At 48.7% G+C, this 20,403-nt stretch overlaps 1 protein-coding gene and 1 long non-coding RNA gene across 4 annotated transcripts in view; both read right to left on the reverse strand.

The window, feature by feature from the left end:
• Positions 1–20,403, reverse strand: part of lhx3 (LIM homeobox 3) — a 189,002-nt gene that overhangs the window by 59,217 nt on the left and 109,382 nt on the right. Inside the window, exons 1-2 of one of the 3 annotated variants that reach the window (XM_038782325.1) lie at positions 938–975; positions 255–334 (exon numbers count right to left, since the gene is read on the reverse strand). The exons of 1 other annotated variant lie outside the window; for it this stretch is intronic. In XM_038782325.1, the coding sequence (XP_038638253.1) occupies positions 255–334; positions 938–960 (103 nt within the window). In that variant the 5' untranslated portion in view covers positions 961–975. Of the gene's footprint in view, positions 1–254; positions 569–937; positions 976–20,403 lie in introns of those variants that run through there. One more of the 3 variants, XM_038782324.1, reaches the window with a different exon arrangement.
• On the reverse strand, positions 7,167–9,467 carry LOC119955776. The gene is made up of 2 exons (XR_005458527.1): positions 9,336–9,467; positions 7,167–7,516 (listed from the first exon to the last, which is right to left on the reverse strand). It is a non-coding gene; the product is annotated as an uncharacterized LOC119955776 (long non-coding RNA).

A 20,403-nucleotide genomic window follows, 5' to 3' on the forward strand; every position in this document is an offset into this window, starting at 1 on the left:
ACATTTCCGGATGAAACGACAAGTTATCGTCGGCTGGACTGTCAATTTGGGAAGGGGTGCCCACGAGTGAGATTAGGGAGGGAGGGGTGCAAACCAGGGAGGCGATGATTTAAGAGGCGTGAAATGGTGGCGATTTAGAAACAGATGGAACCGCGTCCTGTCATTCAGCCCGAGCGGGGACAGGAACACTTTCAATGTCCTGGGATGTCCTAGGACAGCCCCCCCCCCCCCCCCCTTCTCCCGCCACCTCTTACCTGAGTTGCCGCTGAATCTTGAGCGCTCTGTCGATTTGGTACAGCCGGTGGGCGCAGGGAGCTCCAGCAACATCTTATTTCTGATATCAACAGAAATGTTCTTCATAAATGATGGTTGGAAAAAAATAAACAACAACGATAACACCAAGCAAAAGCACAGGGGTTGGGGGGGGGGGGGGTATGTAATTCCCGCCTCGGAAGACAGGGAGTATAACCGTGGCGAGGGTGTGGAAGCTACTGGTGTCTGTGTGTGTGAGAGAGAGAGTGGAAATTCCTGGAATGAGTATTGTCAGCTGACTCCCTCTCTCCCTCCCTCCCAGTGCTGCTGCACACTCTGTCTGCTCGGGGCTGGGCTGGAGGGCTGGGCGTGCCCCCCCCCCCCCCCCACACCCAGTACATCTCCATCCACGTGTCAGCCACTTGTTTTTACCAATCGAGCACTTTCCGAGGCACCACCCTCTCCCCACACACACTGCCGCTGAATTATTCAAAAGACTATCCGCCTTCATCAAAGCAACCAGCGCAGAGCTGCAGACTTCTATTTTGAAAAGAAAAACTTGCGTCTTTCCCATGGAATGTCTCGAGGTTAATTACCACAACATATATATTTACATATCTGTAAATGTACAGGTATACATGCATGTGATTTTTCGGGCAACATATATATATATTAATGAACATACATGCGTTTTGTAAAATTCACCATCGCAATTCAACTTTGAGTTTCCTCACTTCTGCACTGTATGTTCTATGTTCTCTGGATACCTATTGCTGTAAAACCCTCAGAAGCACCGATATAAATGAGATATTAGCTCCATCTTCAACAAGAGGGGATCTCAGTGAAAAGTATAAACCGCTAACAGGACCAGACAGGCTGGACACCTTCCCCTCTGACCGGGGGCAGTTTAGAACAAGGGGCGGGAGGGGGGGGGGGGGGGGGGTCACAGTCTCAGGATACAGGGTAGGCTATTTAGGATCGAGATGAGAATACATTTCTTCACTCCGAGGGGTGGTGAACTCGTGAAATACTCGACCGCAGAATGACTGTGGAGGGCAAATCACTGAATATATTTAAGAATTAAAATAGAATGTTGTCGGGGTATGGGGGGGGGGGGGGGGGGGGGGGGGGGGAGCGGGAATGTGGAGTTGTGATGGAGGATCAGCCCTGGTCATCTTGAATGACGGCTTGATGGGCCGAATGGACACCTCCTGAGCCTATTTTCTATGTTTCTGTGTTTCCTCCAAAACACTAAAGAGCTGCGTCCAAAATTCGCCAAACACCAATGCATTTAGTTTACTGAGTGGTGGGGGTTTGAACCTCTTGTGAATGAAGTTAGATTGGAACAGGTTGGATTGAGAATAATGCAAACATTAAATTCAAAAACAAGCATCCAAAATATTATTTTTTATGCGTGTATATGCAAAAAGAATGAGCAACGGTTGGTTAATTTGTCTGCCAACGAAGAAAGTCACCTGCCAGATAAAATTCACCAGCACAATATAGATTCCTTCAGACCAATTTAGCGCATCCACAATAAAGTCTTTATAAATTCACCGGGGTAGAATGGGGAATGGGGCTCATTGACTTGTTCCACAGAGGGCCAGCATGGATTCAATGGACTGAATGGCCTGTTTGTGTGCCGTTATGATTCTATACAAACAGTATAGAAAATCGCTTATTGTCACAAGTAGGCTTCACATGAAGTTACTGTGAAAAGCCCTTAGTCGCCACATTCTGGCGCCTGTTTGGGGAGGCTGGTACGGGAATTGAACCATGCTGCTGGCCTGCCTTGGTCTGCTTTCAAAGCCAGTGAATTAGCCCAGTGTGCTAAACCAGCCCAGAATCAGTGGGGCAGTACGGTAGCATTGTGGATAGCACAATTGCGTCACAGCTCCAGGGTCCCAGGTTCGATTCGGACTTGGGTCACTGTCTGTGCGGAGTCTGCACATCCTCCCCGTGTGTGCGTGGGTTTCCTCCGGCTGATCCGGTTTCCTCCCACAGTCCAAAGATGTGCAGGTTAGGTGGCCATGATAAATTGCCCTTAGTGTCCAAAATTGCCCTTAGTATTGGGTGGGGTTACTGGGTTATGGGATAGGGTGGAGGTGTTGACTTTGGGTAGGGTGCTCTTTCCAGGAGCCGGTGCAGACTCGATGGGCCGAATGGCCTCTGTAAATTCTATGTAAATACACACATCGTGTTTGAAGAGCGCCTTTACAAATAGTACCATACATATGTATGTTTAATCGTTGCAATTAAAGAGCGTTTTTTGTTACTAATTGTGCGTTGTATTTAACCTGCCCGTTTTCAAATAATGAACACTACAATGCAGATACTTCGATTCCGACAGAAATGTTTTCATTACACCAACAACAATAATTTCAGATTTATAAAAAGGCTCCTCTAACCGAGGCAAGCGTTTCCAAGCGCTCACAGAAGCACAGTCTTGTCAAAAGTTCCTTGCCAGAGGAGGAAGTATTTTCAGAAGAAGATTTCCAGCCCCGAGTCTGTGGAGGAGCAGACATGGCTCAGAACAACACGCGGCAGGTTTTAAAAGCAAGCCTCAAATATAAGTTTTAACGAGCCGCGGAATTAGATTACTTGGAGGGCGGGCCCATTGGCCTCTCTGCTGTCGTTCTATGTGCAAGTGCCGAGTGTGCACCCAGAGCTCCTGACATGCACAGCGAGGCAGCAAATCCTCTCGGAGGACTGACCTCACCAACCACTCTCCAGTTTGTCTCTGTTCCTCCCCGCAGTTGGCGAGCCTACTCTATTTGCCAAACAAGCAAATGTTTTTTTTTTACAAACGAAATCTAATTTAATTCTGGAACTCACCCCCCCCCCCCCCCCCCCCCCAGGTACCGAGGGACAAATTGAGATTTTTAAAGGGTGTTTGGTAGATTTTTTTTTCAAGTTAAGGACGTCAGGCGACATGGAGCAAGGTTGAGTAAATGGGGTTGGGGTGCAGATCGGCCACCTGATTGGATAGGGGAGTTGATTCCTCGTTTGGTGATCCATTCACATTCTTAACGTTCACATTTCCCTACTTGGAACACTGATAGGGTAGGAATGGTTTAACATTCCCCCGCATTCCCAAAGTGCTGCACATGTGAATGACAGTGCAAAACTCAAATGCACCTCAACCCACCCCAAACGTGTCAGGCAAAGTCACCACAGTCCCAGATGACCAGAGGCTACATTCCCCTTTAAGGGGGAAAGCTGACTGGTGGTGATTTAAGCTGAGGGTCACCACACCTCAGGAGAGGGGCAAGGTTGTGACGGTGGGGCCTTAATGAATAACCTCCAAACACACAGACCCCCCCAAACTGACGCACGCACAACCCCCCCCCCCCACCACACACAAACACACCCCCCATACCCCACACACACAATCACCCCCACACACAAACACCACCCCCCCCCCCCCACACACAAACACCCCCCCACACACAAACACCCCCCCCTCCTGTAACAGCCTCCCCGAACAGGCGCCGGAATGTGGCGACTAGGGGCGTTTCACAGTAACTTCATTTGAAGCATACTCGTGACGATAAGCAATTTTCACTTTTTCACACAAACACCCCACCCCCACACACAAACACCCCGCGCCCACACACACAAACACCCCTCCAACACACGCACACAAACATCCCCCCGACACACAAACACACACCCACACACATACACCACACAAACACCCCCACACAGACAGCCACCCACACTCACACCCCACACACAAATAAACACCCCACATGCACACACAGACACACAACCTCAACACACACATCACAACCATCTGTACACATACATTCCTAGCCCCACACACTATCATACCTAACCCCACACACAATCACAAACCCACACACAAGCATACCACTCAGATACACAATCATACCCACCACACACAATCAAACCCTCACCACACAATCGTACCCCACACACACTTTTTTAAATATAAATTTAGAGTACCCAATTCATTTTTACCAATTAAGGGACAATTTAATGTGGCCAATCCACCTAGCCCGCACATCTTTGGGTTGTGGGGGCGAAACCCATGCAAACACGGGGAGAATGTGCAAACTCCACACGGACAGTGACCCAGAGCCGGAATCAAACCTGGGACCTCAGCGCCCTGAGGCAGCAGGGCTAACCCACTGCGCCACCATGCTGTCCTCCCGCACACAATCACCCCCACACATACACAGTCATATCCCTCACACACAATCACCCCCCACACATACACAGTCATATCCCCTCACGCACATACACAGTCATACCCCCTCACACATACACACACACACACAGTCATACCCCTTCACACACACAATCATACCCCACACACACAATCACCCCCACACAGACACAGTCATACTCACACACACAGTCACACCCCCTCACACACAATCACCCCCACACATACACAGTCATATCCCCTCACGCACACAGTCATACCCCCTCACACATAATCACCCCCACACACAGTCATACCCCTCACACACAATCATATCCCCTCACACACACACACTCAGTCATACCCCCCACACACACACAGTCATATGCCCTCACACACAGTCATACCCCCTCTCACACACACACAGTCATTCCCCCTCACACACACACACACAGTCATACCCCCTCACACACAATCACCCCCCACACATAGTCATGCCCCCTCACACACACAATCACCCACCCCCATCCCCACACAGTCATACCCCCTCATATACAATCACACACACAGTTATACCCCTCACACACACACACACACACAGTCATACCCCTCACACACACACATAGTCATACCACCACATATACACAATCACCCCCACACATACAGTCATATTCCCTCACACACACACAGTCATATCCCCTCACACACAATCACCCCCACACACACAGTCATATCCCCTCACACACACACACTCAGTCATACCCCCCCACACACACAGTCATACACCCTCACACACACACAGTCATACACCCTCACACACACACAGACACACAGTCATACCCCCTCACACACACACACACAGTCATACCACTCACACACACAGGCATACCCCCTCACACAGACACACAGTCATACCCCCTCACACACACAGTCATACCCCCCCCCACACACACACAGTCATATCCCCTCACACACAATCACCCCCACACACACAGTCATATCCCGTCACACAGCCATATCCCCTCACACACACACACTCAGTCATACCCCCCCACACACACAGTCATACACCCTCACACACACACAGTCATACACCCTCACACACACAGACACACAGTCATACCCCCTCACACACACACACACAGTCATACCACTCACACACACAGGCATACCCCCTCACACAGACACACAGTCATACCTCCCCTCACACACACACACAGCCATACCCCCCCCACACACACACAGTCATATCCCCTCACACACAATCACCCCCACACACACAGTCATATCCCGTCACACAGCCATATCCCCTCACACACACACACTCAGTCATACCCCCCCACACACACAGTCATACACCCTCACACACACACAGTCATACACCCTAACACACACAGACACACAGTCATACCCCCTCACACACACACACACAGTCATGCCACTCACACACACAGGCATACCCCCTCACACAGACACACAGTCATACCCCCTCACACACACACACACAGTCATACCCCCCACACACACACACACAGTCATACCCCCTCACACAGACACACAGTCATACCCCCTCACACACACACACACAGTCATACCCCCTCACACACACAGACATACCCCCTCACATGCAATCACACACACAGTCATACCCCTCACACAAACACACACACAGTCATACCCCCTCACACACAGTCATATCCCCTCACACACACACATACACACTCAGTCATACCCCCCACACACATAGTCATACCCCCCCCCCACACACACACAGTCATACCCCCTCACACACACACACAGTCATACCCCCTCACACACACAGTCATATCCCCTCACACACACACACACACACACACTCAGTCATACCCCCCACACACACAGTCATACCCCCCCACACACACAGTCATACCCCCTCACACACCCACACACAGTCATACCCCCTCATACACACACAGTCATACCCCTCACACACACACAGTCATACCCCCTCACACACACACAGTCATACGCCCTCACACACACAGTCATACCCCCTCACACACACACAGTCATACCCCCTCACATACACACAGTCATACCCCCTCACATACACACAGTCATACCCCTCACACACAGTCATACCCCTTACACACACACAGTGATACCCCTCACACACACACAGTCATACCCCTCACACACACACAGTCATACCCCCTCACACACACACAGTCATACCCTCACACACACACAGTCATACCCCCTCACACACACACAGTCATACCCCTCTCACACACACAGTCATACCCCCTCACACACACACACACAGTCATACCCCTCACACACACAGTCATACCCCCTCACACACACACAGTCATACCCCCTCACACACACACAGTCATACCCTCTCACACACACACACACACACACACAGTCATACCCCTCACACACACACAGTCATAGCCCCTCTCACACACACAGTCATACCCCCTCACACACACACAGTCATACCCTCACACACACACAGTCATACCCCCTCACACACACACAGTCATACCCCTCACACACACACAGTCATACCCCTCACACACACACAGTCATACCCCTCACACACACACAGTCATACCCCTCACACACACACACACAGTCATACCCCCTCACACACACACAATCATACCGCCCTCAGACATAATCATAATCTCCCACACACATAAAATCATTCTACGCCCCCCCCCCCCCCACCCCCCCACCAAACACACACACTTTCGAGTTTTCTAACTAGTTTTTATTTGACAAACTCTGAACCGATTCGGTCGGAAATGTTTCTTCACCGGGGTTACAGTCAGTCAGCACAGTCACAGCCTCTGTTATGTCGGCTCCAAGTGTCACAAAGTTAACTGCATTATTCAAATGTTAACTTAGAAGATGTTCACGTGGTCACTTCCAATGAGTTTTGTTATTTTAAAGAGTGTGTTGGAATGGATGAAAATCACTGTTAACATTGTGGCTAGTGTTTTCACTGGCTGCAATAGACCATGGATTCACAGTGAGCTTCTGTTAACCGTATACTGAGGCAGCCAGACCATCGCCCGGGCCACTAACCTTAGGTGACACGAGCTGAAATAAACGAAAATAAATATGACTATTATTATCAATTGTTCCGCACATATTTGTTCGCGGAGGTCGTTACTGTACCCTGAGCGGAAAGCGAAGTATTTAACCTGTGATTATTCTAATTGTTGACCTGGTTGGAAATGGACCATTTCATTTCCTCAATTACACCGCCAGAAGAGGCGCCTGAGCTCGGCTTCGTTAATGATGGCTTGTGGCACCCGCTGCTGGAGATGTAAAGGAGGAACACGGAGTTAAATAACTTGTACCGTCCGTCAAAGCCGAGTCTCCGCCAAGACAGAGGAGGAAACGGCCCATTAACTCAAGTGCATGTCATTCACTTCACGCTGAATGAGCGTTAGCAGTGACTCAGAATCGCTGGCTCGAAACAGGCGTTTCACAATTTAGCACAATTGCCAATTGTGACAGTCTGCAAAACCAGAGCCGCCACTTCAAAACATTTGATGCACAATGGGAGGATTTTGGATGGAAAGCTTAGCTCACCTGCAGACATGTTACTTTCCTGCCATTAGATACAATTTCATCCTCAATACATTCGAGCACGGTTGAAGCGCTCAGAAACCAGTCTGTGGTAAAGGTCGCTTCTGCATTTTAAGGGTTGCACCCAGCACCCCCCGCCCCCCACCCTGCCCCCGAAAATGAAGGGTGACTCGAGGTGGCCCAACACCTCGAGCATGGGCAGCATGGTAGCATGGTGGTTAGCATAAATGTTTCACAGCTCCAGGGTCCCAGGTTCGATTCCGGCTTGGGTCACTGTCTGTGCGGAGTCTGCACACCCTCCCCCTGTGTGCGTGGGTTTCCTCCGGGTCCTCCGGTTTCCTCCCACAGTCCAAAGATGTGCAGGTTAGGTAGATTGGCCATGCTAAATTGCCCGTAGTGTCCCAAAAACTAAGGTTAAGGGGGTGGGGTTGTTGGGTTACGGGTATAGGGTGGATACATGGGTTTGAGTAGGGTGATCATTGCTCGGCACAACATCGAAGGGCTGTACTGTGCTGTGCTGTACTGTTCTATGTTCTAACACCATTAAAGTGAACGATTCCCGGTGCGTTTGACGTGATTCGCCTCCAGGTTGGGAGCTCTTTCTTTTGTGAAAATCGGTGGAGCCCAAACATGAAAAAGAATCGCGGCCGGCCAGCCTGGGCGATGTTTGGGACCCCGGCTTCCTTCTCCCAGATTTAACTGGGACGGAATTACCTCGAGATTCATCTGTGCCACTCAATAGACTCAGAGAGCCAGACAACTGGGATTAGAGGGGGGAAAAACCTTGTCGCTTGTGGGGAAAAAACTACCTTATTTGGGTTTATTGATTTGCAAACTCACTCAGAAACAATCGGAATCCTAATGATAAATGATCAAAATGACCTGGGGTGTTTAATTCTGGTGGACGGAGTGTGTGTTTGTGGGGGGGGGGGGGGGGGGGGGGGGGTGTATTTTTCACTGGGTTACTGGTTAATTAAGTAAATCCGGACCCTGGGGACTCTATATTGTAAAATCGTTAGTTAAATAATATCAGCAGAGTGTAAACTCTGGACAATAATCTCCCCGGTCAAGTGGAACAATTTGAGAGAGTGTGGGGAAGGGCGAGAGGCGACACTGGGGGTCCACAGGCGGATTTGCCTTTGAATATCTCCGTCCCTAAACATTGATTGGGAGGGCAGAGGGAGGGCTGTCCATGCAATGGAAGATCCAGGATGGCAGGCTTTATGCGGGAGAAGGACAATTTCTCCCTTTGTTTTAAATCAAACCCCTTTGTTGATTTGGTTGAACAGACTATCTGCTCGAATCTTCCTTTGTTAAGACTAACCTCCCGCAGCCTCCGCCAGGTTGGGTCTGGCTGCCCCGGAGCCGCTTTCCTTTTTGACCCACACCCTCGACAGTCAGAGGAATTGTTGAACTAAATCTATTCGTTCCTTCAAACCGGCGCGGAGCCTCCAATTTTCAAATGAAAATGCGCAGTTCCTGGGGCTCATGTGTGTGTATACTACAGCAAGGGGAGAGCTTTCCTCTCTCTCTCTCTCTCTCTCTTTGATAATCTCACTTGTTGGGGGAGAATGTTCATCCTTGTTACTCTGTTTAGCAGGCACTGTGAGAAGATGAATAGTTACAGCGGACCAACCCCAGTTCCAAGGCTACAAGAGAGACAGAAATGCCTGGATTCTCACTCAATTTGACAACCTCTCCAGGTTCACTGAGTGAGAAACTGCTGTGAGCCCAGCGAGTTATTGTTAAAGAGGGAGATGGCCAGAGTGTTCTTATCAAACCAGAAAACCGTCAAATGTATCATCTTAATGCTGATTCCAGGTTTGAATCAAATAAAACATGTATTGGAACTCAGATTAAGAAGGGTCTTTGGCATTCGAAACCCTGTTTCTCTCTCTCTCTCTACAGATGTTGCCAGACCTGCCGACTTCATCCAAACTCGGTTTTAAATGTCAGATTCTATACAATCTGACCTCTCTCTGTCTCTATGTAATTGCACCTTGAACCTGTTCTCTGTCCATTACTGTATTCTCTGGCAGTGTCTACTTGGGCACAGCTTCGTATCATTTGCCCGCGCCGATACTAACTGCAAATAATGGACAGCAAGTGGCAGAGTTGCATCATGTGCTGTTTCAATGTGAGGGAAAGGGGGTGAAGGAGACCGTTTAAACGCTTGTTCCCATTAGAATGTCTGCGGGCGCTGCTGGCTCTTTGCTCCAAAAACATGTTTGATTTCATTTTCCCCACACACTGAGTGTCAACCTGGCTCACTTCCGACTCAACCCTCCAGTATTCACGGGATGGGAGCACACTCCAGCACTACCCGCTTTGTTTCGCGGTTTCAATAGTTGTTAAGTTGTGTGCTCGAGCACGTGAATGAGAATATGTATTCGCCCAAGTGAATGTGGATCACTGTGTGCATTAAATGAAACTCGCTTATTGTCACAAGTAAGCTTCAATTAAGTTACTGTGAAAAGCCCCTAGTCGCCACATTCCAGCGCCTGTTCGGGGAGGCTGGTAGGGGCTTCTGGCATCTACAGGCATTTGGCATCAGTGTGTGTCTGTGAGCATCTGTGTGTATCTATGTGTCTGTGTGCATCTATGTGTCACTGTGTGTGTCTGTGTGTATCTATGTGTCACTGTGGGTGTCTGTGTCACTGTGTGTATCTATGTGTCCGTGTCTATCTGTGTGTCACTGTGCCATGTATGTAAAACAGTGTATGTATGTGTCTCAATGGGTATCTTTGTGTCTTTGAGTATCTATGTGTCTTAATGCACATCTATGTGTCAATGTGTATATCTATGTGTCAATGTGTATATCTATGTGTCAATGTGTATATCTATGTGTCAATGTGTATATCTATGTGTCAATGTGTATATCTATGTGTCAATGTGTATAGCTATGTGTCAATGTGTATATCTATGTGTCAATGTGTATATCTATGTGTCTCAGTATATCACTGTGTGTATCTGTGTCTCAGCATTTATCTGTCTCAATGTGTATCTTTAATAATCTTTTATTAATCTTTTATTATTGTAGGCTTACATTAACACTGCAATGAAGTTACTGTGTATCTATATTTCTCAGTATAAAAGCAAATTACTGCAGATGCTGGAATCTGAAACAAAAACAGAAAATGCTGGAAAATCTCAGTAGGTCTGGCAGCACCTGTAGGGAGAGAAAAGAGCTAACGTTTCAAGTCCGATGACTCTTTGTCAAAGCTAACAGACAGAGATAGTGGGAAATATTTATATTGTGGAGAGAGAATGAAAGATGAGTCATAGCCACAGAAACCCAGGGAAACCGGGTGCTAATGGCCACATATGAAACATCCTCAAATTTGGCTGCCCGCAGAAATTTGTCACCGTTCTCCACCTGCTCCACGATGATATGCAAGCCGTGACCTTCACCAACCGAACCACCATAGACCCAATACCCGTGCAAACTGGGGTCAACCAGGCTGTGCCATCACACCAATGCTCTTCTCCATCTTCTTCATGGCAACAATTACCCTTCACCCTGAAGCTCCCCGCTAGGGTGGAGCTAACCTACCTGTTAAGCGGTAAACTATTCAACCTCCGACACCTCCAGGCCAGAACCAAGACCACCCCAACCTCTGCCATGGAGCTGCAGTACGCAGCGATGCCTGTGTGTGTGCGCACATTCAGAGGCTGAGCTACAAACTATCGTCGATGCATTCACCGTGACATATGAGAGAATTAGCCTCAGACTAAACATCTGGAAAACAAAACCATCCCTCTCCTGCCACACAAATCTGCCCCCCAACCATCAAGATCCGCGGTGAGCCTTTGGACAATGTGCATCATTTCCCATACCTCGGGAGCCTCCTCTCAGTGTAGGCAGATATTAACAACAAAATCTTCGACGCTGAGGAAGGGACTGCCCAAGAGAGAGAAGAGAATCTGTGTAAGTATATTTATGTATATCTGTATGTGTGTGAATATGTATGTGTGTTTGTGGTATGTATATTTGTGTGTGTATGTATGTTTGTGTGAGTCTACATGGATGCATATGCATATATGTGTGGCCTAGTAAATTACAGGCATGGAGACAATCTGCAGCAAAATGGAAACGTTCAGCTATGCAGCCGTCAATTCAAAACCCAAACACCCCATCCTCAGTCACTGAGCTTCAGTATGGAGGCAACACTGGTGTGTGAGCTCAGTCAGAAACTGAGCTCCAGGTCATTGTTGACTCCTTCTCCAAAGCTGGATCTGTCACTAAACATCTAGAAAATTAAGGTCCTCTTCCAACCAGCTCCCCTCATTGATCAACAGTTATGTATTTACAGGGAAGAAATGATTCTTCCGTGCCTGTATGCTTGATCAACCTACAGCAAGCACCTCAAAGCACTGGGGAAACACCACCAGCTGCACCTTCGTAAGATCCTCTAACCCCAGACCAAAGATGAGCAGGTTAGGTGAATTGGCTATGCTAAATTGCCCCTTAGTGTCAAAAAGATTAGGTGGGGATACGGGGTAAGGGTGGAGGTGTGGGCTTAAGTAGCGTGCTCGTTCCAAGGGTCAGTACAGACTCGATGGGCCAAATGGCCTCCTTCTGCACTGTAGGGCTCTATGACCTATGAACTCCTGTGGCAAGAAAGGTGGCCCTCTCCCAAACCACTATGTCCGGTATCGAGGCGCTAATCACTGAAAATCCACTCCACTGGTCTAGACTCTGACTATTAAACAGATAATTAGCCAGATTTATTGTATGTTTGGAGCAGGCATAATTGTCCAGGGATATAAGCTGCTCTGTGACAGTAGGATCTCCTTAAAACACATCAGATAGTATTTAGATCTATGGAATGAGAAAACAGGTCCCAACAGATATTTCGCTGGGGAAATAAAAATGATTTCCCCTGCATTTTTTGAGTTGATTTGTTCATTCAAAGTATTTTTAGCCCACATAACCACAACTTGCATCTATATACTAACACAGTAAAAAGGGTGGCATGTGGTGCAGTGGTTAGCACTGGGAGTGTGGCACTGAGGACCCAGGTTCAAATCCAGGTCCTGGGTCACTGTCCGTGTGCAGTTTGCACATTCTCCCCATGTCTGCGTGGGTTTCACCCCCACAATCCAAAGATGTGCTGCTTAGGTGGATTGGCCACGCTACATTGCCCCTTAATTGGAAAAAATAATAATTGGGTTATCTAAATTTAATTTTTTTAAAACACGGTAAAATGTCCCGTGGCAATAAGAATATTATTAAACAAATATTGACACCGGTGCACACATAGATTATAACAGAGCAGTTGACAAAAGCTTGCAGAAAAGGTAGGCTTAAGGCACAATTTAAAGGAAGAGAGAGAGAGAGGCAAAATGACTTAGAGAAGGAGTGCCAGAGTTTTGGGCTATGGCAAATGAAGGACTATGCTTAATGTGATACGGCATGGGCAGCATGGTGACGCAGTGGCCAGCACTGCTGCCTCACGGCGCCTCGTTCGCAGCCCCACGTCACTGTCCGTGTGGAGTTTGCACATTCTCCTCGTGTCTGCGTAGGTTTCACCCCCACAACCCAAAGATGTGCAGGGTAGAGGGATTGACCATGCTAAATTGCCCCTTAATTGGGAAAAAAAAAATTGTGCACTTAAAATTTTTTGAAGTATTACGCCACTGTACAAATTTAAATCGTTATTTTCTTATTCTGGTCACATGGAGCTGCTGGAGATGAAGTCACTTTATCAGACATGAGCTTGGAGAAACATGGGTCATGAGCAGGCAGGGGATATATTAGCCTAAAACATTGGATTTCAGTGTCTATGTGGAAACCTGGTCAGATGGTGGAGAAATTCCTCATTTGTACCTCACAAGTTACGTAAACATTCCATTTTCATTTTAAAACTCACTGCATCCAGGCAACTCTACTCTTGATTCTGATCCGCTGGATGACATAGGTCATGTCTGTGCAGAGTCTGCATGTTCTCCCCGTGTCTGCATGGGTTTCCTCCGGGCGCTCCGGTTTCCTCCCACAAGACATGCTTGTTAGGTGAATAGGACGTTCTGAATTCTCCCTCCGTGTACCCAAACAGGCGCCGGAGTTTGGCAACTAGGGGATTTTAACAGCAACTCCATTGCAGTGTTACTGTGAGCCTACTTGTGACACTAATAAAGATAATTAAATATAGGTTATTATCTGCTCAGTTATTCCAAGACCAAGTTATTACAAAATATAAATTTGCAGTTGTCATAAATATGAGAATTACACATAATATTTAATTAAATGCGAGAACACTGCAATGAAGTTACTGTGAAAAGCCCCTAGTCACCACATTCCGACGCCTGTTTGGGTACACAGAGGGAAAATTCAGAATGTCCAAATTACCTAATAGCACGTCTTTTAGGACTTGTGGGAGGAAACCGGAGCACCCGGAGGAAACTCATGCAGACACAGGGAAAACGTGCAGACTCTGCACAGACAGTGACCCAAGCCGGGAATCGAACCTGGAATCCTGGTGCTGTGAAGCTAACCACTGTGCTACCATGCTGTACATTTAGAAAGATACACGACTATGAAGTGACAAAGTGCTTTTCTTCATTTAGATATCATTGTTCAATGTTCAAGCAAACCAATTGTCTCAACTGTATTTTGTTGACATCAGATGCAAATTAAATGGAAGAGCACAAGATCATTTGATCCATTGGTTCTATCCCTGCTAGATAACCTCTATCTCCACCCCCCCCCCCCCCCCCCCCCACCCCCACCACACACACACACACGCATATACACACAGTTCTAGTAAAGACATGTGATAAAGCTTCAGCCCAGTTTAGGATAATAATTATTGCACGTTCCTCTGCAACTTGAATGCTATCAAGCAAGCTCCAAGAGACCATTATGACTGGTTGATAATTCTCTTCTATTGGCCATTCCTAGGAAATCAACCGGCATACAATTGAATGCTTCTAGCAGGACTGCATTCACTACAAAAGTCAGCAATTGCAAAAGTCAGTCAATAACTGCAAAAAGTCCCTCCAAGCCTAGGTCCAATGCAGACTAACTTAATATGTCCCACAAACTAAAAGCAAAAATAACGGTCACTGGGACAGCGTCTAATGCTTTCATAATTTATGCATAACATGATATAATTACTCTTTAAGGTGGAAGGTGAGGAAGTCCGATTTGAAACTAGGGTCAAAAATCTAAACAAAGGAGTGGGCAGCACGGTGGCGCAGTGGTTAGCACTGGGACTATGGCGTTGAGGACCCGGGTTCGAATCCTGGCCCTGGGTCACTGTCTGTGTGGAGTTTGCACATTCTCCCAGTGTCTGCATGGGTTTCACCCCACAACCCAAAGATGTGCAGGGTAGGTGGATTGGCCACGTTAAATTGGAAAAGAAAATAATTGGGTACTCTAAAATTTAATAAAAAATCTAAACAAAGGAAACTTTGACGGTATGAGGGGTGAGTTGTCTATGATAGAATGGAGAACTTAATTAAAAACCATAACGGTGAATAGGCAATGGCTAATATTTAAGGAATGAATGTATGTATTGCAACAGTTGTACATTCCTTTCTGGGGAAAAAACAACAAGAAAAGCGGCCCACCCATGGCTTACAAAATAAATTACAGACAGTATTGGATCCAGAGGAGTCATATCAACTTGCTTGAAAAAGTAGAAAGTCTGAGGATTGGGAGCAGTTCAGAATTCAGCAGAGGAGGACCAAGAGATTGATAAAGAGGGGAAAATAGAGTAAAATAGAGTAAAAGTGTGAACTTGCAAGTAACATAAAAGCAGACTGTGAAAGCTTCTATAAATATGTAAAAGGAAAGAGATTAGTGAAGACAAATGTCTGAAACAGGAGAATTTATAATAGAGAAGAAGGAAATGGCAGGGCAGTTCACTACTATAGTCTTGTCTTCACAGAGGAAGACATAAATAACGTCCCAGAAATACTAAGGAACCAAGGGTCTAAGTGAGAAGGAGGAATTGAAGGAAATCAATATTACTAAAAAAAATAGTTCTGGAGCGATTAATGGAATCAAAAGCCAATAAATCCTCAGGACCTGATAATTTACATCCCAAGGTGGCCATGGAAATAATGGAATGCTTGGTTGCTGTCTTCCAAAATTCTGTAGATTCTGGAACAGTCCTGGCAAATTCAAGAGTGGAAAATGTAACCCTGCTATTTAAAAAAGGGAAGGAGGAAACAGGGAATTACAGACCGGTTATCTTAACATCAGTAGTAGGGAAAACGTTAGACTCTAATGGATGTGAGTATAGGACACTTAGAAAATATCAACTGGATTAGACAAACTCAACATGGGTTTACGAAAGGAAAATCATGTTTGACAAACCTATTGGAGTTTTCTAAGGATGTAACCAGCAGAATAGCTAAGGGTGAGCCAGTGGATGTGATATATTTAGATTTTGAGAAAGCTTTTGATGAAGTCCCACATAAGAGGTTAGTGTGCAAAATCAAAGCACATGGGATTGAGGGGGGTAATATGCTGGCATTGATTGGGAATGGGTTATGCAGATAGGAAATATGGAGTGGCAGGCGGTGACGAGCGAGGTCCCACTGGATCAATGCTTGGACCCCAGCTATTCATAACATGCATCAATGATTTCAATGAGGGAACCAAATGCAATATTTCCAAGTTTGCTGATGACACAAAACTTAGTGGGAATGTGAATAGTGAGAAGGATGTTAAGATGTTGTTCGAGTGTTATTTAAATAGTGATAGATTGAGAAATGTTGATGCACAAAAGGACCTGGGTGACCTAGTACACCAGCCACTGAAAGCAAGCATGCAGGTAAAGCAAGCGGTTAAGAAGGAAAATGGTGTACTGGCCTTCATTGCAAGAGAACGTAAGTACAGAAGCAAAGATGTCTTACTGAGCTGTGCAGGTGCAGCTGTACAGGGCCTTGATGAGACCATACCTGAAGTAGTGAGTGCAGCTTTGGTCTCCTTATTTCAGAAAGAATACTTGCCATAGAGGGAGTGCAGTGAAGGTTCACCAGGCTATTTCCTAGGATGGCAGGATTGTGGCGGGAGTGATCCGGCTGATAACCTGGAACGTAAGAGGTCTGAACGGGCCAGTCAAGCGGGCCCTTGTGTTCGCGCACCTGAAGGGGCTTAAGGCAGATGTGGTTATGCTTCAGGAAACGCATCTACGGGTGGCAGATCAGGTTAGGCTGAGAAAGGGATGGGTAGGGCAGGTGTTCCATTCGGGGCTGGACGCAAAAAATCGGGGGATGGCGAACTTGGCGGGGAAGCGGGTGTCGTTTGAGGTGCTGAGCATTGTTGCAGACAACGGAGGTAGGTATGTGATGGTGAGTGGTAAGCTGCAGGGGGTGCGGGTGGTCTTGGTAAATGTATATGCCCCGAATTGGGACGATGTGGCGCATGCTGGGCCGGATCCCGGATTTAGAGACGGGGGCTTGATACTGGGCAGGGACTTTAACACGGTGCTGGATCCAGCATTAGATCGCTCTAGGTCTAGGACGGGCAGGAGGCCGGCGGCGGCCAAGGTGCTGAGGGAGTTTATGAACCAGATTGGGGGGGTAGGTCCGTGGAGGTTTGCGAGGCAAGGGGCCAGGGAATTTTCATTCTTCTCCCACGTCCATAAGGCCTACTCTCGGATTGACTTTTTTGTAATGAGTCGGGCGCTGATTCCAAGGGTAGAGGACACGGAGTACTTGGCAATAGTCATCTTTGACCATGCCCCACACTGGGTGGACCTCGTGCTGGGGGAGGAAGGGGCCAGCGCCCGCTGTGGCGCTTGGAGGTGGGGCTGCTGGCGGACGAAGAGGTTAGCGGGCGGGTCCGGGGGTGTATAGAGAGGTACTTGGAGTCCAATGATAACAGGGAGGTGCAAGTAGGGGTGGTTTGGGAGGCGTTGAAGGTGGTGGTCAGGGGAGAGCTGATCTCCATCAGGGCCCATAAAGAAGGGAAGGAGAGGAGAGAGAGGGATAGGCTAGTGGGGGAGATGGTTAGGATAGATAGGAGGTACTCAGAGGCCCCGGAGGAGGGGCTACTCAGGGAGCGGCACAGCCTTCAGGCCGAGTTTGATTTGTTGACCACCAGGAAGGCGGAGGTGCAATGGAGGGAGGCGCATGGGGCGGTGTACGAGTATGGCGAGAAGGCCAGCAGGATGTTGGCACACCAGCTTAGGAAGCAGGAGGCAGCGAGGGAGATTGGGGGAGTGAGGGGAGGAGGGGGGAGCACGGTACGTAGTGCGGCCGGGATTAACCGGGTCTTTCGGGACTTCTATGAGGGACTGTATCGGTCTGAGCCCCCATCGGAGGAGGAGGGGATGGGTCGTTTTCTGGACTGGCTAAGGTTCCCGAGGGTAGAGGAGGAGGGGGTGGCGGGGCTGGGGGCGCCGATTGGGTTGGAGGAACTGGTTAAGGGACTAGGGAGCATGCAGGAGGGGAAGACACCGGGGCCAGATGGGTTCCCGGTGGAATTCTACAGGAAATACGTGGACCTGTTGGGCCCGCTGCTGGTTAGGACTTTCAATGAGGCAAGGGGGGGGGGGGGGGGGGGTCCTGTCCCCAACGATGTCTAGGGCGCTGATCTCCCTAATCTTGAAGCGAGACAAGGACCCTTTGCAGTTCGGGTCGTATCGGCCGATTTCGCTTCTCAATGTAGATGCGAAACTGCTAGCAAAGATATTGGCCACGAGGATCGAGGATTCTGTCCCGGGGATTATACATGAGGATCAGACGGGTTATGGGAAAGGGAGGCAGCTGAATACCAATGTACGCAGGCTCCTAAAAAATTATGACGCTGGCGGTGGAGGGGGAGGCGGAGGTAGTGGTAGCTATGGACGCCGAAGGCCTTCGATAGGGTGGAGTGGGGATACCTGTGGGAGGTGCTGAGGAGGTTTGAGTTTGGGGAGAGGTTCGTCAGCTGGGTGAGGCTGCTGTATGAGGCCCCATTGGCGTGTGGCCACGAACAGGAGGAGGCCGGAATATTTCCACCTATACCGAGGAACGAGGCATGGGTGCCCCTTATCCCCCCTGCTCTTTGCGCTGGTGATAGAGCCCCTGGCAATGGCCTTGAGGGAGTCTAGGAATTGGAGGGGGTTGGGGCTGGGGCTGGGGGGGGGGGGGGTGGAGTTACACCGGGTATCATTGTATGCAGACGATCTGCTATTGTATGTGGCGAACCCGGTGGGAGGAATGCCGGAGGTGTTGTAGATCCTCGGAGTTTGGGGATTTCTCCGGGTATAAGCTTAACATGGGGAAGAGTGAGCTGTTCGTAGTGCACCCGGGAGACCAGGAGAGGGGGATTGGTGAGCTTCCGCTAAAAAGGGCAGAGAGGAGGTTTAGATACCTGGGGGTGCAGGTGGCTAGTAGCTGGGGGGCCCTGCATAAGCTTAACTTGACGAGGCTGGTGGAACAAATGGAGGAGGAGTTCAAAAGGTGGGATATGTTGCCGCTCTCCCTGGCAGGTAGGGTACAGTCCATTAAAATGACAGTGCTCCCGAGGTTTCTGTTTTTGTTTCAGTGCCTCCCCATCCTGATCCCTAAGGCCTTTTTCAAATGGGTTTACAGGAGTATCATGGGGTTCGTGTGGGCTAAGAAGACCCAGAGGGTGAGAAGGGTGTTTTTGGAGTGGAGCAGGGACGGGGGCGGGGGCTGGCATTGCCTAACCTCTGCGGGTATTACTGGGCTGCCAACGTGGCAATGGTACGCAAGTGGGTAATGGAGGGGGAGGGGGCGACTTGGAAGAGGTTGGAGATGGCATCCTGTGTGGGCACGAGCCTGGGGGCTCTGGTGACGGCACCGCTGTCGCTCCCTCCGATGAGGTACAGTATGAGTCCAGTGGTGGCAGCGACCCTCAAAATTTAGGGGCAATGGAGACATCACAGGGGGGAGGTGGGGGCCTTGGTGTGGTCCCCAATACGGGAGAGCCATCGATTTTCCCCCAGGGAAAATGGATGGGGGGGTTCCAGAGCTGGTACAGGGCGGGTATTCCGAGGGTTGGGGACCTGCTTATGCGAGCCTTAGGGAACTGGAGGAGAAATTCGGCCTCCCCCCCCCAGAAACACCTTCCGATATATGCAGGTAAGGACGTTCATTAGGCGTCAGGTGGTGGAGTTCCCTCTGCTGCCGGCGCCCAGTGTCCAGGATAGGGTGTTGTCGGGGGTGCGAGTTGGAGAAGGTAGGATTTCGTCAATTTACCAGTTGATTCAGGAGGAGGAGGCCTTGGTGGAGGAGATAAAAGGCAAGTGGGAGGAGGAACTGGGGGAGCTGATCAACGAGGATACGTGGGCAACTGCCTTGGGAAGAGTGAATTCTTCCTCTTGCGCCAGGCTTAGCCTGATCCAATTTAAGGTACTGCACCGGGCGCATATGACTGAGCCGGTTCTTTGGGAGTGAGGATAGGTGTGTGAGATGTTCAGGGGGGTTCT

Source organism: Scyliorhinus canicula, chromosome 21 (assembly GCF_902713615.1).
Source record: "Scyliorhinus canicula chromosome 21, sScyCan1.1, whole genome shotgun sequence".
Taxonomy (NCBI): domain Eukaryota; kingdom Metazoa; phylum Chordata; class Chondrichthyes; order Carcharhiniformes; family Scyliorhinidae; genus Scyliorhinus; species Scyliorhinus canicula.